General features: G+C 42.8%; 2 protein-coding genes and 1 long non-coding RNA gene across 3 annotated transcripts; 2 read left to right on the top strand and 1 right to left on the bottom strand.

Moving 5' to 3' along the window:
- The first annotated feature begins 49 nt into the window (after nucleotides 1-49).
- On the top strand, nucleotides 50-3943 carry LOC121602230 (ventral anterior homeobox 2-like). Its single transcript, XM_041930983.1, has 3 exons — nucleotides 50-380; nucleotides 2977-3267; nucleotides 3462-3943. The coding sequence occupies exons 1-3, from the start codon at nucleotides 122-124 to the stop codon at nucleotides 3941-3943; spliced, it is 1032 nt and encodes a 343-aa protein (XP_041786917.1). The 5' UTR covers nucleotides 50-121.
- A 1258-nt stretch (nucleotides 3944-5201) lies between these two features.
- On the bottom strand, nucleotides 5202-10897 carry LOC121602229. Its single transcript, XM_041930982.1, has 10 exons — nucleotides 10179-10897; nucleotides 9931-10104; nucleotides 9658-9856; nucleotides 9428-9577; nucleotides 8833-8852; nucleotides 7284-8348; nucleotides 7111-7215; nucleotides 6950-7040; nucleotides 6676-6846; nucleotides 5202-6595 (listed from the first exon to the last, which is right to left on the bottom strand). The coding sequence occupies exons 1-10, from the start codon at nucleotides 10856-10858 to the stop codon at nucleotides 6482-6484; spliced, it is 2769 nt and encodes a 922-aa protein (XP_041786916.1). The 5' UTR covers nucleotides 10859-10897; the 3' UTR covers nucleotides 5202-6481.
- Nucleotides 10898-14853: 3956 nt separating this feature from the next.
- On the top strand, nucleotides 14854-17242 carry LOC121602227. The gene is made up of 2 exons (XR_006006337.1): nucleotides 14854-15185; nucleotides 16432-17242. It is a non-coding gene; the product is annotated as an uncharacterized LOC121602227 (long non-coding RNA).
- The last annotated feature ends 2542 nt before the right edge of the window (nucleotides 17243-19784 follow it).

The following is a 19784-nucleotide window of genomic DNA, read 5'->3' as shown; positions in this document are numbered from 1 at the left end:
TGCACCACGTAGATTCGGTAGCAAAAATCGAGTAAAAAACAGTTTCTCGATCGAACATCTGCTCGCTAAACCAGATCGATCGGGTACAGCATCGACTTCGTCCGCCGCATGCTATCGTGGGATGGATGATCGTGTCGCTAGCTCCTATCCCATCGCTCACCCTGCCCAACTGCACAACAGTATGGTTTATCAAACGTTAATGACTCGCAGTGCGTCGGCAGTTGAGTTTTTGGATGTGAATAAAAATGAAACGAGTGCTGTTCCGTTTGCCGCTGATCGCCCACCGTCGGAACGGGCAGCATCTTCTTCGCCCGAGTCAAGCTGCAATGAGGATACGATGGATAATTGTTCGGAGATCGCTTCCGAAGGAAGTGCTAGTGGTGAGTTTTATTAATTGTTTAAAAACAGGTTGGGTGTATAGAAGATATCAATCTATACATTTTTCAATTAGATATTAACATAAGGTGTTAAGGTTATCGATGCTCCGATGATTAAAACGATTTTATTGTATTCGCTTTCAATCTAGAAATTTGTCGTCATAGCTAATGTAATGTCGACACGTATAATGTAGGAATTAGTTACGAATTATCATTCTGTATCGTCTACGTTTGGTGGCGTGTGAGGGAATTCCAGCTTGATTATTATGCAATCTAATCCTGCATAATCCTACAGTACATGTACTAGCAATGTACTGGTAAATTCTCGGGTTATTAACAACATGTTCATATTCTAATAGCGATATGTATAGTAGAAAAGATGTACAGTAGGAAGACCTATAATAACGGTCGGCAAAGTCCGCGTGCCAAATGCGACCCGTCACAACGTTCAATTCGGCCCGCGAAAGGATTAGGCTGATTTTGAAAGATGGGGGGAAATTATTGGTAAGCAAATTACTGAAGATCTCATAGTATGACATTTTACTCCATCTTACTCTTTCAACTTCAATAAAAATAAAATGAAATGATGGACCATCAGTTATCAGTTATCAATTTATCTGACATGGCGTTACTTATTAAAGCGCTTTGATGGTTACTAAATTCAGGTAGCTACTAATGTTTCAATAATTCAATGACCAATATTTTTGCGGTGTGAAAAGATGAGCTAATCAAGAAGCGATATTGCTCTTGCCTTGTTATTTTTACTGTTCACGTTTTTGCCCCTCTGTTGGCAATCCTTAAATGATCAAATATTACAATTAGTTTTAAAAATAGGTATTGCCAATGTTGAACCATGCTTGAATGAAATACAGAAATATAACATTATTATCAATCACATTGCTTGATATCATTGATCTTTTTTTTTTATGTTGTATTACGTACTAATGTAAGCGCAAAAATAAAACCGTATTCTCTTGGCCCGCGGCTTTTGATCATTTGCTAATTGGCCCTGCATAGAACAACTACTGATGTTGTGAATAAACTGAAAATCTACTTCAGAATCCAGAAAACTAATCGGAAAAAAGGCCAAGCCATGAAAATGATGGTTTCGGTTTTGAAGGATAACCAATAGCTGTTCCATCTCACCGAATGTTGCTCTAAGGAATAATTATTTTCAGAACATTGTCGCGTATCACACAAAGGTCATGCTTGGTAGTCATAGCGCTGGAGAGTAAAAGATTCAGTTATAACTCATTGTTCACCTTCATTGTGAGACACAGTTCTTAAGCTTTTATTTAGAGGTTGCTTGCCTAATCTCGTATATGATCAAGCGGTATGCAACGACCAGTAAATCTAGTGTGACGAAAATTACCTTGTAGTATTTATTCGTTTAGATGAGTTAAATGTTGCCAACGTTCGAAACAGACAGAGTTATTGAAGTACAGTTAGTAATAAAAACAAAAATAAAGTCATAAAAGATTTTTTGAATCGAGCTAACATCTTTTTAACAATTTCCTTAAATGTGACAACAACATTTGAGTGATTACATTTTAGTGAATAGTAATTTATTCCAATTATGCATTAGAATATTTAAACCCATAATTCTAAGATCTTTGATTCTATAAATTTTGCTTGAATAAAAGAAACATTTTCTAAAATAAAATAATAATTTCGTTAAATAACTAAAATAACGTGAAATTAAATTAAAGAATCGATGATATAATGCAATCGTAAAAAACTCAATTGTTTTCGATTAACTCTTGGTAGCTAACTGTTTTTTTTTCTCCATTAAATCGTATAAAAAGAGAATATATTTGTACAAAAAAGTAAAGAAAATGAGCAATGAGCAGAAGAGATGTATGTTTGTATATTTTTGTATACGGTAGGAACGGACACAACAAACTTAAATCGCAATTCTTGTTTTCTCTCGCAGTTTTTGGATGTACAAACCTATTCAAAAAAAATTGTCACTTAGAATTTTAGTCAAAAATATTCCTCCGCAAGAAAAATGTGACTATTTTTAGCTACGTCTTTAAATATTTCTCTCAATAACTTATCGCCTACGATCGTTTTTCCCCCATCCATTGACAACCATTCACGTGTACGAACTTCAGTCTCTTCTCCACCTTCCTATCGGCCAATCATCGATGCTAAAGCCAACGCATCGGCATCCGCCTTCTAACATGCAGCCCGAAAACTAACAAACCTGTCGTACTGCTCATCAATCATCGCCAGAGCAGCATTTAATCGTTTTCTAATTGCCTCCAAATACGCCACTTAATTGTCACCGAATGTCGATCAGCGGCTTTAACTGCCCGACGGTAAGGATGTGAGAAATGCCGTCGTCATGGACCGGGCCGAGTCGGTACGTTCGAACGTCGAATGGGTTTTTTTTTCTAACTTTACTTTACTGTGAACTAAAAATATCAACGCAGATATATGTTTTCGTAAACATGAAAAGTTTAAAGTACGGCTAAAAATACAACTCATATTAGTGGTCACGAAACAGCTCACTAAACTCATACCTGTCATCGTTTAAAATTGTTGCTCATAACTAATTACAGCCATTTTTTCTGCGTGTTTTTTATCTCTTTTGTAGGAGGACTGGCTGCTCACGATGATAGAAAGAAACGACCACGCACTGCATTTTCTGCGGCTCAGATCAAAGCATTGGAGACGGAGTTTGAGCGCGGCAAGTACCTATCCGTCGCCAAGCGTACCGCACTGGCCAAACAGCTACATCTAACCGAAACTCAAATCAAGATATGGTTCCAAAACCGACGCACCAAGTGGAAACGCAAATATACAGCGGACGTTGAGTCACTCGCCTCACACTACTACTCCCAGCTTGGCATTGGAAGTTTTGCCCGTCCGATGGTCGTTGGGATCGGTTGTGGTTGTTCAGCCAAACACCGAACGGACCAACGCCCGTCCAATCACTCCTGCTTAATGGTCCACAGCCAGGAGCTGCTGGTGCATCTCATCCAGCACTCGGCATGCAACATCCCGCTGCCATCAGACCTTACCCGACTCTTTCCGGGCCCGTTCCCATGAACGCCGGTCCCAATTTCCCCACACGTCCAGGAATGCCACCGGGAGCGTACCTTTCCAGTATACCCTCGGCGGCAGCAGCTGGACCTGGCGGATTTCTACACAAAATTCCTTCAACATCGCCCCAAAGTCGAATGGCACAACCGCTTGGTTTGAGGCCACTGTCGTCGGGAGAACTCTTGGAAGGGGCCTACTACACTGCAGCTGGAATGCCCGGACCAAAATTTAATCCAAATGAGCTAATCAACGGAGGATTGCTGGCAACGGATGGTAACAGTTCGGGAATAGCCGATCTTGAGCGTGCTTTTGGCAATCCGAGCAATATGATCGAGAGTCTAGCAACGTCCAATCCAACTGAAGCATCGATCGCTGGTGGCGTGCGTACCGGCGGTAAGAAGGGTGCCGATTTGATGAACAACAACGAATGTGCCATTAAGGATGGATTGGCCTCCAGCGAGCAGGATTCGTCGAGTGAAATAGATTGTGAAGAGATTGAGGATGAAGCAATGATTTGACAAGTAGAGTTATTAGAATTATCACGGATAATTTGACCGTGCGAACTAGTGTACAAACACTAACGAAAGTGGTCTAACGAGCCTCGATAATAAAGCATAAAGGGTATTGTTTAAAAGCTGATCTAATCAACATCCAATTAAATGTGCAAAACTTGTTAAAACTCCACAGATTTTTTAAAATAAAGAACAAACTAATCAAACTGATATGAAAAAAATAGAAACGTTTCTATGTTTTAACAAAACTCTTATTATCTTATCCCAAAATCCGCAAGTTACCGTTTAGGATAAACATTGCCGAACCCTGCCTTGATCCACCATATTATTCTCGGGAAGAAAGTGGGCGTGTCTACTGACCGCAAGTGAAGATCATTTTCTCAGAGGATGGCGTGCTGTTTCAAGCAACAAGAGACATCAATAAATCACCGACCAATTAGTTAGTTGGTTGTTCCGTTGCTTGAAAAGGATTTTCCAAAATAATATCGTAAAACGCATAAAACATTGCAATTTTTATTAAAGAGAAGTAGTGCTCATTAAACTGACAATTGCGATCATTCCGAAATGCGATAAGATTTTGCAATTATTATCAATTATTATGCAATTATTGAAGATAAACAAACTGCGAAAAAAGAATGCACTCCATCCATTAATATAAAGTTTATAATATTTGTTTATCAAACATAAAGCAACAACGGCTTTAAACCATATTAATATCACCTTCATATAAAACAAATGTTAAGTTTCGGTGCACAACTATCTAACTCCCGGAATACAGTAACACAAGAGCTGCGAAGTGCTGATTTATTTACAGAGTTTCACACAGTGTATGTGAGAGTTTATGCTGGCGTAAAGTGTGTACATTTATTTCACAGTGAGTACAGAGTTTCATACAAACGCTTTCCGTTCATTGTTTCTGTTTGCTTTTGGCTCTCCTATTCTCTTTCACGATTTCTTCCTTGCTAATGATTGTTACTATTTTTAGCAATTGTTGCTACACTGATTTATGTTTCGCTCCAATCGAGAGTACCATTTGACACGTACAGTTTCGGTGTTTGATTTCGACTTTTCTTTTTTCTACTATTTAAAAATGCTACCTTACGTCGTGTTTTGCTTATTTACATAGATCATACCATTGCGCTTAGTGTGGGTATCAATGAATGACATTGGAATCTTTTGCTGCTGACGTACGATTTGTATGTCTCATTGTAAAGATTAGTTCTCTCTCTCTCTCTCTCTCTCTCTCTCTCTCTCTCTCTCTCTCTCTCTCTCTCTCTCTCTCTCTCTCTCTCTCTCTCTCTCTCTCTCTTTCTTTTGAATTCTATTCCCCACTTTCAGAACATACAATTTCCCAGACACACTACACTGTTCGACAGGACTCCACTGTCCCTAGCCATCCTTTCAATTGTGATGCATTTTTTGCTATCATTTATTTATGTTGTAATTTTTAAAACGTTTCATTACCCAAAATTTCTAAAAGATGGAGCCAAAATGTATTGCTTTTAGGTTTTTTGTTGTTGTCTGGCTAACGGCTGAAACTGCATTCTGGCATTCTTCATGTCGGCTGTGTGGCAAGTGGAGTGGTTCCACACGCACGCATACACGCATCACATACATTCAAAACAAACACTCATTTGACTAGCTGCTGCAGCGCATAAGCAGTGCAGTGGGTGTGCTTTGTATGCACTTTTCTTAAATTCTAACTGTTCTCCTGGGCTTGCATCACAAATCAATGCTCTGTGAATCAGGTCGAGTATCAAAAAGTAGAAGACTTGTTGGTGTTACGCAACTTTGCAAGGAAAAAAGGAACGTACTGTAGATACGATAGCGATAGCAAGGAACTGTGTTGATAGTTGGTGATTGAGTTAGAAAAGAATAACGATACACTTAAACAGGCTGGTGACTGGTTGTTCAGTGGATAGTGCAGTAAGGGTAACGTAATTATTCTAGCATTTCACCTTTCTTCTAGATGTCTATAAAATCGTTTCACTGAAACAAAATATAAAAAATACAAAAAAATCCTAAATGCCCTAACATAAAATGTAATAGTAAGATGGTGATTGTTTCAATCACTTTGCCAGTTCATACAGCGGAATTGAGCGGATTTTTGCCTAGAGTGCGTAACACTAGCGATAAACTTAGCTATTTGCAGGTGTTCAACGCACGGGAATGATTAACACTTTTGCGTATGTGTGTGGATTGCAGTAAAGGCAAAACAATATCAAAACTATTGCAGGGAAGTGAGCAAATGGTGGTTGCTTTTGCTGTTGCATCACTCATACCACCACGTCAGCAATCGATGTGAATTTTGAAATCCATTTTTAAACGTCCCCTACAACATTTACGCTAAAACAAAACAAAAAAAAAAAAACAAAAAAGGCCACCACGACATCGTGCTGTGTTTCCTCTACCACGCGTGCGGTGTGTGTTGGTGTGTAAGAAAAGTCAGTTCTTCACGGAAGCGAACGCACGTGGAAACAGGTTGCGCAGCAAAACGATAACAATGCTGCGCTGCTAGATCAGGCTGGGCAGTGGAGCGCTCTGTTAACTCCAGGTGAGATCGTAACCCTTCCAGTTTGCACTCGGCGCCAGATACACCCGCTGGCCATTGTAGAAGAACGAAACTACACCCCGGTAGGCCGTCCGCGGTACGCCGCTCTGTAAACCATTGCGAAATTCAATTGCTTGCGTCAGGTGGCTGGTACAAAGAAAAGACAGCAGGTCGCGCCGGTACTTACCTTAAAATCGTCCATCAGGCCGAGGTTTTTGGTGGCCCGTTTGTACTGCTCTTTGGTGTGGTACGCTATGCGAATCGGCTCACGCGTCATTACCATGCCACGCTTCAGTTCATCCAGCGTTACCACCGGACTCTGGTACACGGTTTTAAGGAACGCATCGTCGTATGCAGACTGGAGGAAGGAAAATGCGAGAGTGAAGAAATGGAGAAACAGATTAATTACACACACTGTTTGCTGAGTGACACAGAGTTATTTGAACGGCAACTCATTTTACCTTCACCAGATAGGAAAGGTTCGTTTTGGTAAAGCTAACAAACTCTTCGCTGAGCTTGATGAACTTTAGATGTTTATCAAAGAATAGACCACTGTAAATACAAAAAATACGTTAATTTCACACACTAATAACACCAAACCACCTAAACGCTGCAAACATACTTCGATACACCAATTTTGCCAAACGTTCTCGTCCGGGGCAGTTCCGGCCGTATGCAAGCCCGCTCCTTGCGTTGCTCCGGCTGACGAATCCAATCATCCCAGAATCTGTAAAAATGATTACAATTGATTACTGAGCGCCCATTATCGCAATCTGTCAGACAAAAGCAACTCACGCTTTCGGCCATTTCGGTTCCAGCTCGTCCCACAGATCTTTCGTCATCATCCATCCCAGCCCGGGGAAGAAATCGGACCGATAGAGCAGATCATGCGCGGTCGTATCAATTAATCCCTCCTTCCCATTGTCGTTCCACGCCGACACACACCACAGCGACTTGTCGCGTTTCAGTATCGGGTAGGTGCCGAGGAAGTACTCGTAAAAATCCGGCGCCACGCTCAGATCGTCCTCGACCAGTATCACCGAATCGAACCCTTGCCCGAAGACGGCCCGAAGCGCCCAGCCGTAGTGACGCGAGATTTTGTAGTACCCCTTGTACTTCTTCTCCTTCGGCGGCACGGGTATGTCCGACTGGTCCGGCTGCTGGATCAGCGTCACCTCGTCCCGGTACGAGAGGATGGTGTTGCGTGTCGCCTCATCGTCACAGTCCTGCGACACGATAATGGGAAACTGTTCCGCGCTCGGTCGATAGCGTATCAGATCGTCCAGACACTTGTTGACGGAGATACGGTTGCACGCGAACACGACCACCGGGATGACGGGGAAGGCCGGATCGTTGTTGAGATAGCGCTGCTGAAACTTGCTCAGCACCCGCTCCACCTCGGGCCGTCCGTCTTCTGCCTCGGGTATGGGGGCGAGCGGTGCCGGCACGCCCAATACATCTTTCCCATCCTCTTCCTCTGCCGGTGGTGCTTGTCGTGCTTTCGGCAGCTCCGCTTCCAGCACAGCCAGGCCGGGAGATTCTTGCGACGGTACAGCCGGGATCGGTTGCGCCGGAACGCTCGATACCTTGTCGGTCCGCCGCAGAATGTTCATAATGTCACGGTACAAATTCTGCCGGCTGTCGGCAAAGCTTTTCAGATTCTGCTCAAAGTCCTGCACCTTTTCCAGCATCAGCTTGTTGCTAGCGAAGGCGGGCCGGGGTCGCGAACCGTCCGTCCCCCGGACGGAGCGCATAAACGCGAGATAAGTCATCAACACCCAGATGACCAACACGCCGACCAGCAGGATCGTCTTACGTGGCCGCATGACGCTCGTTATCGCACTGCTGCTGCTGCTGCTGCTTCGCGAAAATTCAAATTATTCGCACCGAACGTGCGTGCCACTCGACAATAACACACGAGTGATCACTGCACAGGAACAATTCGACTGCACGCGAAAACAAACGCGAAACCTGCACTACATCCGGACGTGCGTGCCCGCCGCAGCTTTCCACACCACAACGCAACGCAGCGCGGAATTGTATTGTTATGCTATCACCACCACCGACCGGCACATGCAATTGTTCCCCTCTATGTTAGCACGGTTCGCGATAGCACTACACGCCGACTGCATGACCACCTTTGCGACGGGCCACTATCATCGCTACACATGTCCGCAACCTGCCATCGGAGCTCGGCATTAGCACAGCTCGGAACGAAACACTTTAGTACACGCACAATTACAAACACACACACGTACACGTACAATCAGTCCGCGAAACGAGGTGTTTCACACGGTGCGACCAAACCCCGTTTCCATTGCGCTTAATTCAATGATAAAATCGCGATTCCAAACGCTGTTTCAGCTGGGGGAAGTAATTTTCTCACAGATTATTTTCCCATTCCGGACCAATACGTGGTTTGTTTACGTTCTGTCAGATTGCGGTGACGTTTGCCACGAGCGAGCTCTGATGTAGGTGATCCATGTGGTAAAGGAGAATTTAACTTATACAGTCGATTCGAAACAAATCTTTTACATCAATTATGAAGACAAATTATCAGTTACAACAATTATCCAAAGCTTGTGGAGGAAACTGCATGATTCCAGATTAATTACAAGGGTGTAACTTAATGTTTTTAATAACTTTAATTTCAATTACGTTTTCCATGAGGATTCGATGAACTTCAAGGGTTAACGCAGCTGTCAGATGTTTGTTGTTAAACAATTCGGTCCGCGAAAAAGGTAAAAAAATATGCGAACAATTTCCCAGTTTTCCTATTGTTTTTCAAACCATTATCAATTTTGATGCAGACAGACAAACTATTTTCTAATAAATATGATGATATATTTCATATTTTATTGCACCCATAGTTTAGTTTTAATTTCTAACACAACATTTTACACAACATTTATCTCCTCCTCGTAAATGCTATCGCCCACAAATCGCTTCTCATACTCAATGCGGCTTCTTTCCCACTCTTTCGGGTGCGCTTTTTTCTTGTGCCCATGCAAGTTGGCGGACGAGTTGAACGTTTTCGGACAGTGCGGACATTTGTACAACGTGCTGCCTGTGTGTATCGTCATGTGCTCCTGCAAATAAAATGCCCAATTAAGTATCTGTCTACGTAAAACTCCACTTCTCGTAAAACTTAAACTTCTTGTTCCATTACCTCCAATGTGAATGCTCGTTTGAAAGCTTTGTAGCAAACGTTGCACTGGTAAGACTTTTGCATCTTGTGCACGAACAGTTTGTGGCTTTTCAGTGCCGTATGCGTGGGTGCGACCTTTCCACAGATCTCGCACACGTTTTGCATTCCGCTCGTTTTGTGTCGATTCAAGTGTTTTCTGAGGCTGCCCTTGTTTTTCAACCTGGAAAGTGACCAATTAAACAGATTTAGTTATTTTACATTTCAATTAACAACTGGCCCTGCTCGTATGCCTACCATCGTTTGCATATGTGGCATTCTACCCGCTCCGTTTCGTACGGATTGTGGCTATCTTTTTGGTGACGGCGCAACGCTTCCCCAGTTTTGTACCACTTTGGACAGGCGTCACACATAAATCCTGGCCCATGGACACGCTTTTTGTGCTGCTGTAGCCGCGTTTCTGATAAGTATCTATAAGAAAAGTAAATGGAAATCATAATTTTTTGTCAGGGAACACACTACATATGCTTACTATTTTTACTTACTCGTTTCCACATTCGGAACATGCGAATTGTAAGCCATTTTCAGCAACGTGCTGCTTTCGATGTCTATTTAGCAGATGCCGCTTGGGGTACACGCGATCACACTGGTCACATTTATAGCTCTCCGTCACTTCTGGCCCGTTAGGCGTCGCATCTTCAGACTCTTCGTGGTGCTCGAATTCGATCACATTGTTAAAGTTTGGTCCTGTTTCGATCTCATCACTTTGTTGGGGAGATTCTTTGGTATTCCGTTCGATTGTAAGAACGACACTTTCCCCACTGACTTCTTCCAAATTCAATTCTTCTGTTTCAATAACAACAGTTTCCGAGTCTGAATCATCTGGAAAGGATTCGTGAATTTCATCTGTTTCTGGGCTTTCCGTGTACGCACACGAATCTTCCGTTGGTAACGGTTCCAGTTTGCTTCCATCGTGTTGATTCTGTTCTTCTGCATGGTGTATTCTTTCTATTAGCTCGTAGAAGGTGTTGAATTCGTCCACCTGCTCCCAGCACGCACTGCATACGTACTTTTGCTGGATGTCCTCTGCAGTGAACCAGAAATGGCGACACAAAACCGAGATCACCTTCGGTTCCAGCTCGCTGCAAAGAGAGTTTGCGTGTTCCTGACTGCTTAAACACAGCAAACAAGGTACCGTTTCAAATAGTTCAATTTTTAAATCCATTCTTTCCACAACACCAGCAGCAAACAAATGTTTGTTTATTTTCACGCTGCTGAAGCGCCCAAATGTCAGGTTGTGACGGTTTTTGACGTTGACGACGAGCGAGGGTTTTTGATCAAATCTTCGTTCAAACGATAGCGTGGATGACATTGCTCTGGATCTTTTTTAGAAGATTTCAGCAAAATATTTGAAATTTGTGTTGTTAAATTAAATTTTAAATTTAAAAATAAGTTTTCATCACGTTAAATGACATGTTGAAACATGTTTATTTTTCCATACCCTTTTCCGTTTGTTAAGTCTGATTGTTTTTGAATTTTGTTTTTACTATCTCGGATTTTTTTTAGTATTTTATCTAAAATATATTTGTTATTGATAATATTGCTTAAGTTTTTCAGATGACATAATACAAAGTCCAAAAGGCCAGAAGAAGTAGAAGCCAGTCTCATGAACTGCAAAAAACCGTTCGTTTTAAAAACGTGTTGTCCAATAGGTTTGCAAAACGGTTCAAACGGTTCAAACGGTTCAGCCTTGCCTAAAGTTCTGTCTGCCCAAAAAAACAAAAATCTGGAGTCAAAGAACTTTACCCATGGCTCATGCACGTCCCACACATGCCTTTGGGATGACGAACGGTTCAGGTAGTGTAGTATGTAGCCCCATTCTAGGTACGATTACCATTCCGCCTTCAGATCATTTCAAACCCGAGACACACCACGATCGTTAGCGAAATGAATGTCTCTCGATTTTCGTTTGCGAATTTCTCCCCAAAAGTTGTATTATTTATAAGGAACTGGCGTAATCTCGGAAGGAGAGACGTGCAACGGAAAACAAAACCAAAGCGTAAAAACTTTGGCAACTCAGCAGAAGAACAAACACAGGAAAGGCACCCGCACTCAGGGTAAGACGCATGAAACAGGAATCGAACCGGAATGGATGGAAACATTAAAAAAAGGAAATGAAAAATAAATTCTACCACACGTCGGGGTGTGATGGTGCGGTTCACACAAACCACCGACCACCGAGCGGAACCCAATGCACAACCAAACAGAGCCAACATTGGTCGGGCAAATTGGCAAATGGTCGCTCAAGAATGCTCACCTAAGCTGGGGTTCTGATAATTTATGCTGACCACACTGGCAACGTGTTAGTATGAGCGTGAGTGAGGGGGGAATTTTTATGCAACAGGTAACGTTGCTTGAGCTTAAACAAACATTAATAATTATGGTGTATGTGTTATGTGTTAAAGGCATCCAGCTTTGGGTTTTCTTCGTAAAAGTATAGATGTCTTATTTCCAGGCTGAATTTTGTACCATGATAAATGACATAATTTTAATTCCTCTTCTGCCCCGGCAGCGCAATGACATCATCAACTTAGCGATCCTCACTGCTTCATGGGCCGTCGTGCTGAATTTGCCTTCTGGGATGTCACTGACGCCGAGCACGTACAAATTAATTCATTAATCATGCTTCCCTACCAACTAACAAAGCCAGCCTAAAGGGCCTACCGCAACTTCTTCCAAGCAAGAGCTGGCAGGCTGATGCTGATTTCCGTTTTGCTATTTCTCTGCCCATTTCAAGAACAGAGCAAGATTTTCGCGCAGATAAGCTAAGCACAATATTTGTTCGTTAGAATGAAAGACACACAAAAGGCATGGGTACGGCGTATGGTACAATTTAAATCATCCTAACCATCCTAAACTGAGATTTGGACGGTTTGATAGCATGCTCTTATGTGATGTGGATATGAAGCAATTCTTGGGATTATTCCAAAAAAACACTTTATTCTTACGCAAAAAAAAAAAACGCAACCGTTATACCGAGGTTAACTTCTCACTGACCTACACTTCGCGCACGTTAATTACTACTTCCCTGATCGCGCCGTCCGCATCTTCCTACAGCAGCATCCGCACGCGAGAAACGGAAAGAAGACGCTTGAACAAAACGCTCAGAACGAGAAAGAAAAAAAGAAGAAGAAGCATAATAATACACATACTTTTATCGTGCACAATTACGCCTAAATGAACTTGCTGCCTCCGAAAGTTCTCCCACATACCTAGAACACTGGGGGGATCAGGGACGGCTGATGCACCGTGACGTAAGCCGAGGGGCACGGTGCTACGGGGGCACACACGTGTACTCGCGCATGAGGCAGCTAGTAGTAACTGTGTTAATAGTGTACTCTTCACGGCCATACGCGAATGTAGGTCTTTCCGGTGTTTTCGGCTTTCCCGGGGGCCATCCCTTGCGTCGTGCAGTTTTCATGTGTGTGTGTGGGCATGTGAATATATATGTATGTTAACCGTTTAATGCATGTTCTAGCGGATCATCCGCGCGAGTGCGATGTAAGACGCAAGATTAAGACCCCGAACCGACCGGCTTCCCGCGTGAGCAACATGAGAAAAACCCATTTCGTCGGTGAACCTTGTTTAACCTACTGTTGTGTACTCTGACCCAGGTAGAGGTGTGCGAGGAGTGTGTTGCAGGGTAGAAGTTCTGGACTTTTTTTTCTAAACCATTCATTTTGCTCTCGTAACTGTCTCGTCCACAGAACGGTAAAGGGTGATTGCCGGGATGACACAGCTGAGTTGTTTGCCGGAGTCATGCACGCGGGGCCATTGCCGGACCTGTTCTAGTTGGTGATTTTATCTGAGCTTAAGGTAGAATGATATCTACTGCCTCATGCGCCAACGTATGTGGCGTACGGGCGGGGAGGGCTATTTGTTTTAGAGCCTCATGAAGTTTCACATTCGCTTCCCCTTCTAGACATGCTGGGGTTCTAAAACCTTGCCTACTGCAAGCCTAACTAACCATGAGAGTGTGCATCGAAGCGACTCCCCCATTACTCACTCAGTCGCGCACTCGCGATCTACCGGGCGGATGTTTCGTATCATTGCTGGGAAATGATGACTCTCTTTACCGATCGCTTGATAATCGTATACCATAATCAAATGAGATAAACTTGAGTGATTGCAAGTTGGGATGTGCAGTTCTAGCCGATCTTTAGCTCCTACAGTGGATTCTTCTTATGCCATTCAGATTCCACTTCGAAATAAATAATAAAATGTTCCGCGCAGCCCATCATACGACTTTCCATGCTGTCAGTGGTTGTCCTTGGTAGTCAACTAAAAAGTTATTTTATATGTTTTTTTTTCTTTCTCTATCTCCCTGCCCATATCGGTACTGTGTGTCCCCCAGTGTTGAAGATCGGAACTGGTTTTCTTCACCCTGCAAGCCAACAGTCCCCCCACAGTTTTGATGATCCGCTCGATCTCACCAAAAGGAGACAGCTGGCCATCGACGAGTCCAGCACTGTATCCTTCGGTGTCCCATTTTGTTCCTTCTCTCTTCTTCTCATTTTCCCTTCTTCTTCTTCTTCTTATTACTGTCCGATCTCATCGACACACAGAAGTTAAGCTGCGATCTTCGACAGCAACCATAAATTGGTTCTTAAGCCCGCTCGCGCAAAACGCAGCGGCGAACGCGCAGTGCAGCAAAGTGTTCGATTTATTTGCCAACTCGCGTTCTCCAACTGTTGCCGCCTGCCTACATGAATACAACATTCGTCACTGGAACCTGTTGCAGAACAAACAAAACAACAACAACAAAAACAAGATATGTCCAAAAGTTCATCAACCCTTAAATGCTGCCAGTCGTAGGAGGAATGACTCACATTGATAAAAAATATTATAATGTCTATATCGCTTTGAAATTACTTTTATACACTTTTTATATGCTTTCTAAGAGTTTTTGTGAACAGTACAAATTTGCTTAAATCTGCTATTTAAATAATTAATTAAAAAAATAATACAAACATTATCATCAATTGAACTAACTGCAAATTTAGATAAAATAAATCGAGAATTTAAAATCTTGGGTATTTATTTGGTTTATTTTCTCTATTGTTATTTTCAAAGAATAATCTCCAAAAAAACGATGCCCCGAAACGATCGTCTCAAAAAGACTACCAAAAACACCAAACAGATCCTTTATTATCGCGCTCCTGCCCAAAAAACTGCACGATCAAGTAGCCCTTGGGAAACGTTGTCTTGCTTGCTCACTCATCCCCCAGCGACACGACGACTTTCCAAAAACCACACCGTTCATGCTGGGCTGGCAACCGCACCGACCAGGGTGCGTGTATATTCCTCGCTTGCCGACGATCTCGTTTCGTTCTTGCTGGTCTTGCGCAGCCCCTCCGATCACGATCACGGCAAGTTCGGGCGCCCGAGCGCACACTACTACTTTGCGCCTTTGCGCGGTCGCACCAACCGCTCAGTACAGCTTGAGTCGTCGACGCTGAGAGGCCGCAGCGCGTTTCGTTTCCCGTCGAAAGGTTGTGTGCACCCGGGGGGTTTACTTCTCATAGATTTATGCTGGGAGAAAAGGGTGGTGGCGCTGGGGGTCTTTTGTGGTTTGCCGTCGTGGTGAAGGCGAAGATTGCGCTTATTGTATTTTCTGCTGCTGCTGCTGCTGCTACTATCATCGTTCGAGGCAGGGTGGAGGGTGGTGAACAGTCAGACGGTGGCGTTACTGTTAGGGGTTGCGATCTTCTCGCACCGTGTGAGTGTAGTGGTGTTATCACATTGTGTGCAACACAACAAAAAAAACAGAAGCGAAAATACGAGAACAAACATTGCGGTATGAACGAAACGCAACGATTGAAGGTCGGGGCGCGGATTTGCTTCTTTTATCCCGACGTTTGGCGTTGTTTGCTGCCGCGGTGGAGTTGAATTTATCAGTGCGAGCCACACGATCGCGATCTTAGGTGTCCCAGTGCGCTGGTGTGTCGTTTTCTTGCTGTGTTAGTTTGAAAGTGTGTTTCTCGGAGACGATTGTTTGCGATTGGCGTGAGTCTATGAGAAGCTTATTCTCATCACATCAGTCGCACATTATCGTAGCTGCGCGATTGTGTGTGTGTGTGTGCAATATTATTGATTGCACTTTGTTGCATACATGCATTTTTCATCGTTTCTAACACTGAAACACACAGTCACAACTGCTACATAACATGTGTTCAATAGTGTTCAATAGTAAACAGTGCAAATGAGTTGTTTTGACAATTTTCTACGCTGCCCAAGGGAGAGAGTAACAGACGAGCACGATAGAAGCTGAGAAATTGCATCAAATAACGCCTTTTTCACCCGCTTTCTTGATCGTGCTTCGCGCTGTTGCAGAGAGTTATTAGAAAGTTTTCCCTCGGGAAGAGCTGCAGCATCCCATTGTGGGGGTTGATTTCTCTTGCAACACAGTTTTACGACAAAGTTTACTGCAAAAACAGTGAACTAATGGTGGGTTTTGAATGATTTGTGTTTTTTAAAGTGAATTCTCCAATGCTTGTTGCTCTTGCGACTGCATTTTTATAGTGTTTTAAACTCATTTTTATACTAATTCATAATTATGCATGATTTATTTCACCACCGCACACGTAAGAGCTTTGCTTACCACATAAAAGGGAAGCAGCAGCAGCAGTAGATGCAAAAATTGCAGCATAAATGCAAATACAAATCCATAAACCGTGATCGCCACATAACAAGTTCCTTGCCCGTGTGTAACAGTGAAATATTTTCCCTATTTTCCAGCCCGTCGTCTCGCTTTTCGTCCAAAGCCCGTCCGCTAAGTGTGCGCAGTAGTAAGTGAGTGAACGTGAAGTAGGCAAAAAAAAACCCAAAATAATTGCCACCCCGAGGCCGCCCTCACCCCGGAGTGTGCTTAGCAGTGTTGCCCTTTCCTTCTAACTGCCCACGTCGTGTCGTGTCGTGGTGCTCGTTGTGTGCATTTGCAGTGTCTCAAAGCGTGTGGTTGTGTGTAACGCCGTATTGCATAACTCACTCACCGGCGTGCGCCCTAAAACCGAGCGCACCTTCGGCTAAAAAGGGTTCGTCGCCGACGCTGCCGCCGCTCGCACAAGCATTGAAATCGTTCGATCGAATTTGGATTTGCGCGATTTGTCCGTCAGTGATTGTGGTGGTGCTGGTTTGTGGTAGTTTTTTAAGTTGGCGTTATGGTAGTGTAGGTGCCCCACAGTGTCACATTTGACGTGATCTCGAGTGATCACCCATTCTATTCGTCTGTTGGCGTGCATTCGATTGTGCCCGTAGCCCAAATTTTGCAACGATTTTCGGTCCCAGACAGAGCTGGTGCGAGCTGGTTGCCAGAAGTGACAGAGTGGGAAGCAAACTGTACACCACAAAAGGCGCGACGATGAAGCTGAAGCTGCTGTACACGCTGGCCAGCATAGCGCTGCTGACCGTGGCCAGCTGTGAAGCGAAAGGTAAGCTGTGCAAAAATGAATTGTCTCTCGGTCGCTTGTCCGCGGTAAGAGAAGTGGTCAACCTTCGTCAAGCAATGAGTAAATGCCGCGCGTAGGAGTACCGAAGTAAAGGCTAATAAGTAATCCAGCGAGGGGCCGTTTATTTTAGTGCTCGTAAAGGTCGAGGACAACTGTAGTGCTGAAAGCGAAACATTACACACCCATTGTGAATTTCTCTCTCTCACGCGCTGACCGATATGCTAAAAATGTTTTGTACTTTGTGGCAATGAAGCTATCTTTTTCGCATATTAAGATATATCATTTTTCTTCAGTAATGGTTTAAGAACACTTTCAACCCCTATTTGCGCCACTCTATCACATTACGGGTTATTCAGATTTTAACAATTTGTCACCAGCTGCAAGAATTTACCTAGCATGCAAGGGCGCACATACCAGCAACCATTCTTCTCGCCCATTGACTCATTACCATACTTGAGCCAAAAATGGAAACTGGTTCGTTCAGTACACGCAGACAGGCGAACGCTCCAGCGACGCAGTGGCGGGTCAAGCCTCTCCGAGGCCCTAGGCGTTATGGTAGACGGGGCCCCTTCACCAAATCCATCGCGGGGGGGGGGGGGGGGTTTGGTGTACGAATCATACACTGCAAATTGTATAAGTTTGCTGCAGTTACATGTTTTACTGAAAGCTATTAAGTAATACATGGTACTGAATATCAGTAAAACAAATTACTGAAAATGCAGCTATTTATTCTACCAAAACGACATGTCTGAGCTTCAAAGGAAAACATACTGCGAAGCCCACTTGCTCGTGATGAACAAAAATTTGATTTGGTAACCGCTTACAGACACCCCGATAAATTTTAGGTGCGTATTCGGCCAAATACCCATTATACCAAATCAACAAACTTCTTTCGACAAAATACAATTCACATCTGTATAAAACTTTATGAAACAGAGATGAACATAAGCAGAATGGACTGCCACCCGCGCATCAGTAAAAACCCCAATTTTAATACTTTTTTTCGCCAATTTTCAATCGATAGTAATGACTTAACAATCATCAATATCAGAAAGGCTTTGTGGTATGTTAAAATTTTGGGTACTGTGGATACTGTTTCGAAGCGGACTTTCGACACTTGATCGTCTAGGCCAGGGGTCTCCAAACTACGGCCCGCGGGCCGCATGCGGCCCTCGAGAGCCTATAATGCGGCCCGTGATGATGTTGTAAAGGATAATGTAAATATCATATATGTTTGACAGTTTCCATCATTTTTTTAAATTTTTACTAAACCAAGACAAGAATCAAGTTACTATAAAAGAAAAATGCAGAACTTTAAAATATTTATTAAGTATTTTCTTGTCAAAACAAGATTTAAACGTTCTCATTACCAAAAGTAACGCGTAAATGGCCCTCAACAACGATATTTACGAAGAAATGCGGCCCGCGAACTGAAAAGTTTGGAGACCCCTGGTCTAGGCGATCATAAAAACCTGTAGGACGTTGGAGTTTAGAGGGCTTACCTTGGGTAGGAGGACATAAGTAAACTCCTTAAATGAGAAGTCGATAGATGATGGATGGGCTTAGTCCTATCCTGACAATCCGAACAAATCTGACCTGCCATGATCGTTGTTGTTGGTTTTATCTATACTCAATAGAGGTTAAAGGTCGGAAAGTTATCGTTTTCGCTAAGCTAGTTACGTTTGTCTTTTATGGACAAGAACGATGGTTCTAAACGATATTTTCTTTCCTACTTTACAATTTCCAGCACGTGTTTCATAATACGGACGATTTGATTTAAAATCGTCATCGTGAGCATAACAAGAAAACAATATTTTGCTTTTACGTTGGTTTACCTTTACAATGAATACTGAAGTACCGTCTGTCTTCGAATTACGGCCACTTCATTTTCAATCGGTCAAAGCGATAACTTCTTGCACGCTGGAAAAACAATATTTTCATTCGAAAGTGACTGGAAATACCTTGTATTGCAGTATGTTTGTCTCAAGTAATCCACGGACCACAGGTTGGAGACCACTGCTTTAGATCAGCTGCTTTCTAAATGATCGAGCGGTGAGGGCCAGGAGAATGCATTTGTTTTACACATACTTTATTATATTATTACAGTTAATACACAAAATGATATGATATTTATGTTATTAAACAATGCGATTGGTTATTGGTTTTCTTACATTATTATATCATCCAAGCAAGTTTCAAATTCATTTTATTAAATTACAATAACCAAAATTGATTGTAAAGATTCTTCAATTAAGAGTCTGCAGCATAGTGTGCAAAAGTCATAAAAAGTTCAAAACAATAAAGCAAAATCGCAATATCGCTTCTTAACGTACCCTTCCTTCCATGTTTCAAATTGTTTTCTAGGATATTTCTGAAGATGGCACAAAATAGTTAACAACTGAAAAAATATCGAGACAAACGTACAATCGTTCAGTACTATTATGAGGCCACTGACAAGTAAGGCCAGGTCAGACGAATTGATAGTGCATTTCTTTAAAAAAAAGCTCCAAGAAAATCGTTGCATCCTTAAAAAGCAATAGAGTGTAACCATTGTTCTCGTAAAATCAACAGTTAGGTTTTTATGGAATTATTCGTTTCTATTTTCTAATTTCTCCTCAAATTTGACCATATTGATTGGTCCGA

Source organism: Anopheles merus, unplaced genomic scaffold (assembly GCF_017562075.2).
Source record: "Anopheles merus strain MAF unplaced genomic scaffold, AmerM5.1 LNR4000364, whole genome shotgun sequence".
NCBI lineage: Eukaryota > Metazoa > Arthropoda > Insecta > Diptera > Culicidae > Anopheles > Anopheles merus.
The sequence above is the reverse complement of the archived record's forward strand: the minus strand, read 5'-3'. Positions and strand labels throughout refer to the sequence as shown.

Bases quoted from the DNA above. Each gene is read 5' to 3' on its own strand.
- LOC121602230 (XM_041930983.1), top strand. From the start codon at position 122: ATGGATGATCGTGTCGCTAGCTCCTATCCCATCGCTCACCCTGCCCAA. The intron at 381-2,976 runs GTGAGTTTTATT...TCTCTTTTGTAG, and splicing joins TTCCGAAGGAAGTGCTAGTG to GAGGACTGGCTGCTCACGAT. The intron at 3,268-3,461 runs GTTGTGGTTGTT...CCACACGTCCAG, and splicing joins TCCGATGGTCGTTGGGATCG to GAATGCCACCGGGAGCGTAC.
- LOC121602229 (XM_041930982.1), bottom strand. From the start codon at position 10,858: ATGGATTTAAAAATTGAACTATTTGAAACGGTACCTTGTTTGCTGTGT. The intron at 9,857-9,930 runs GTAGGCATACGA...GTCACTTTCCAG, and splicing joins TGCCACATATGCAAACGATG to GTTGAAAAACAAGGGCAGCC. The intron at 8,349-8,832 runs GCGATTTTATCA...ATTTTCGCGAAG, and splicing joins CTGAAACAGCGTTTGGAATC to CAGCAGCAGCAGCAGCAGTG.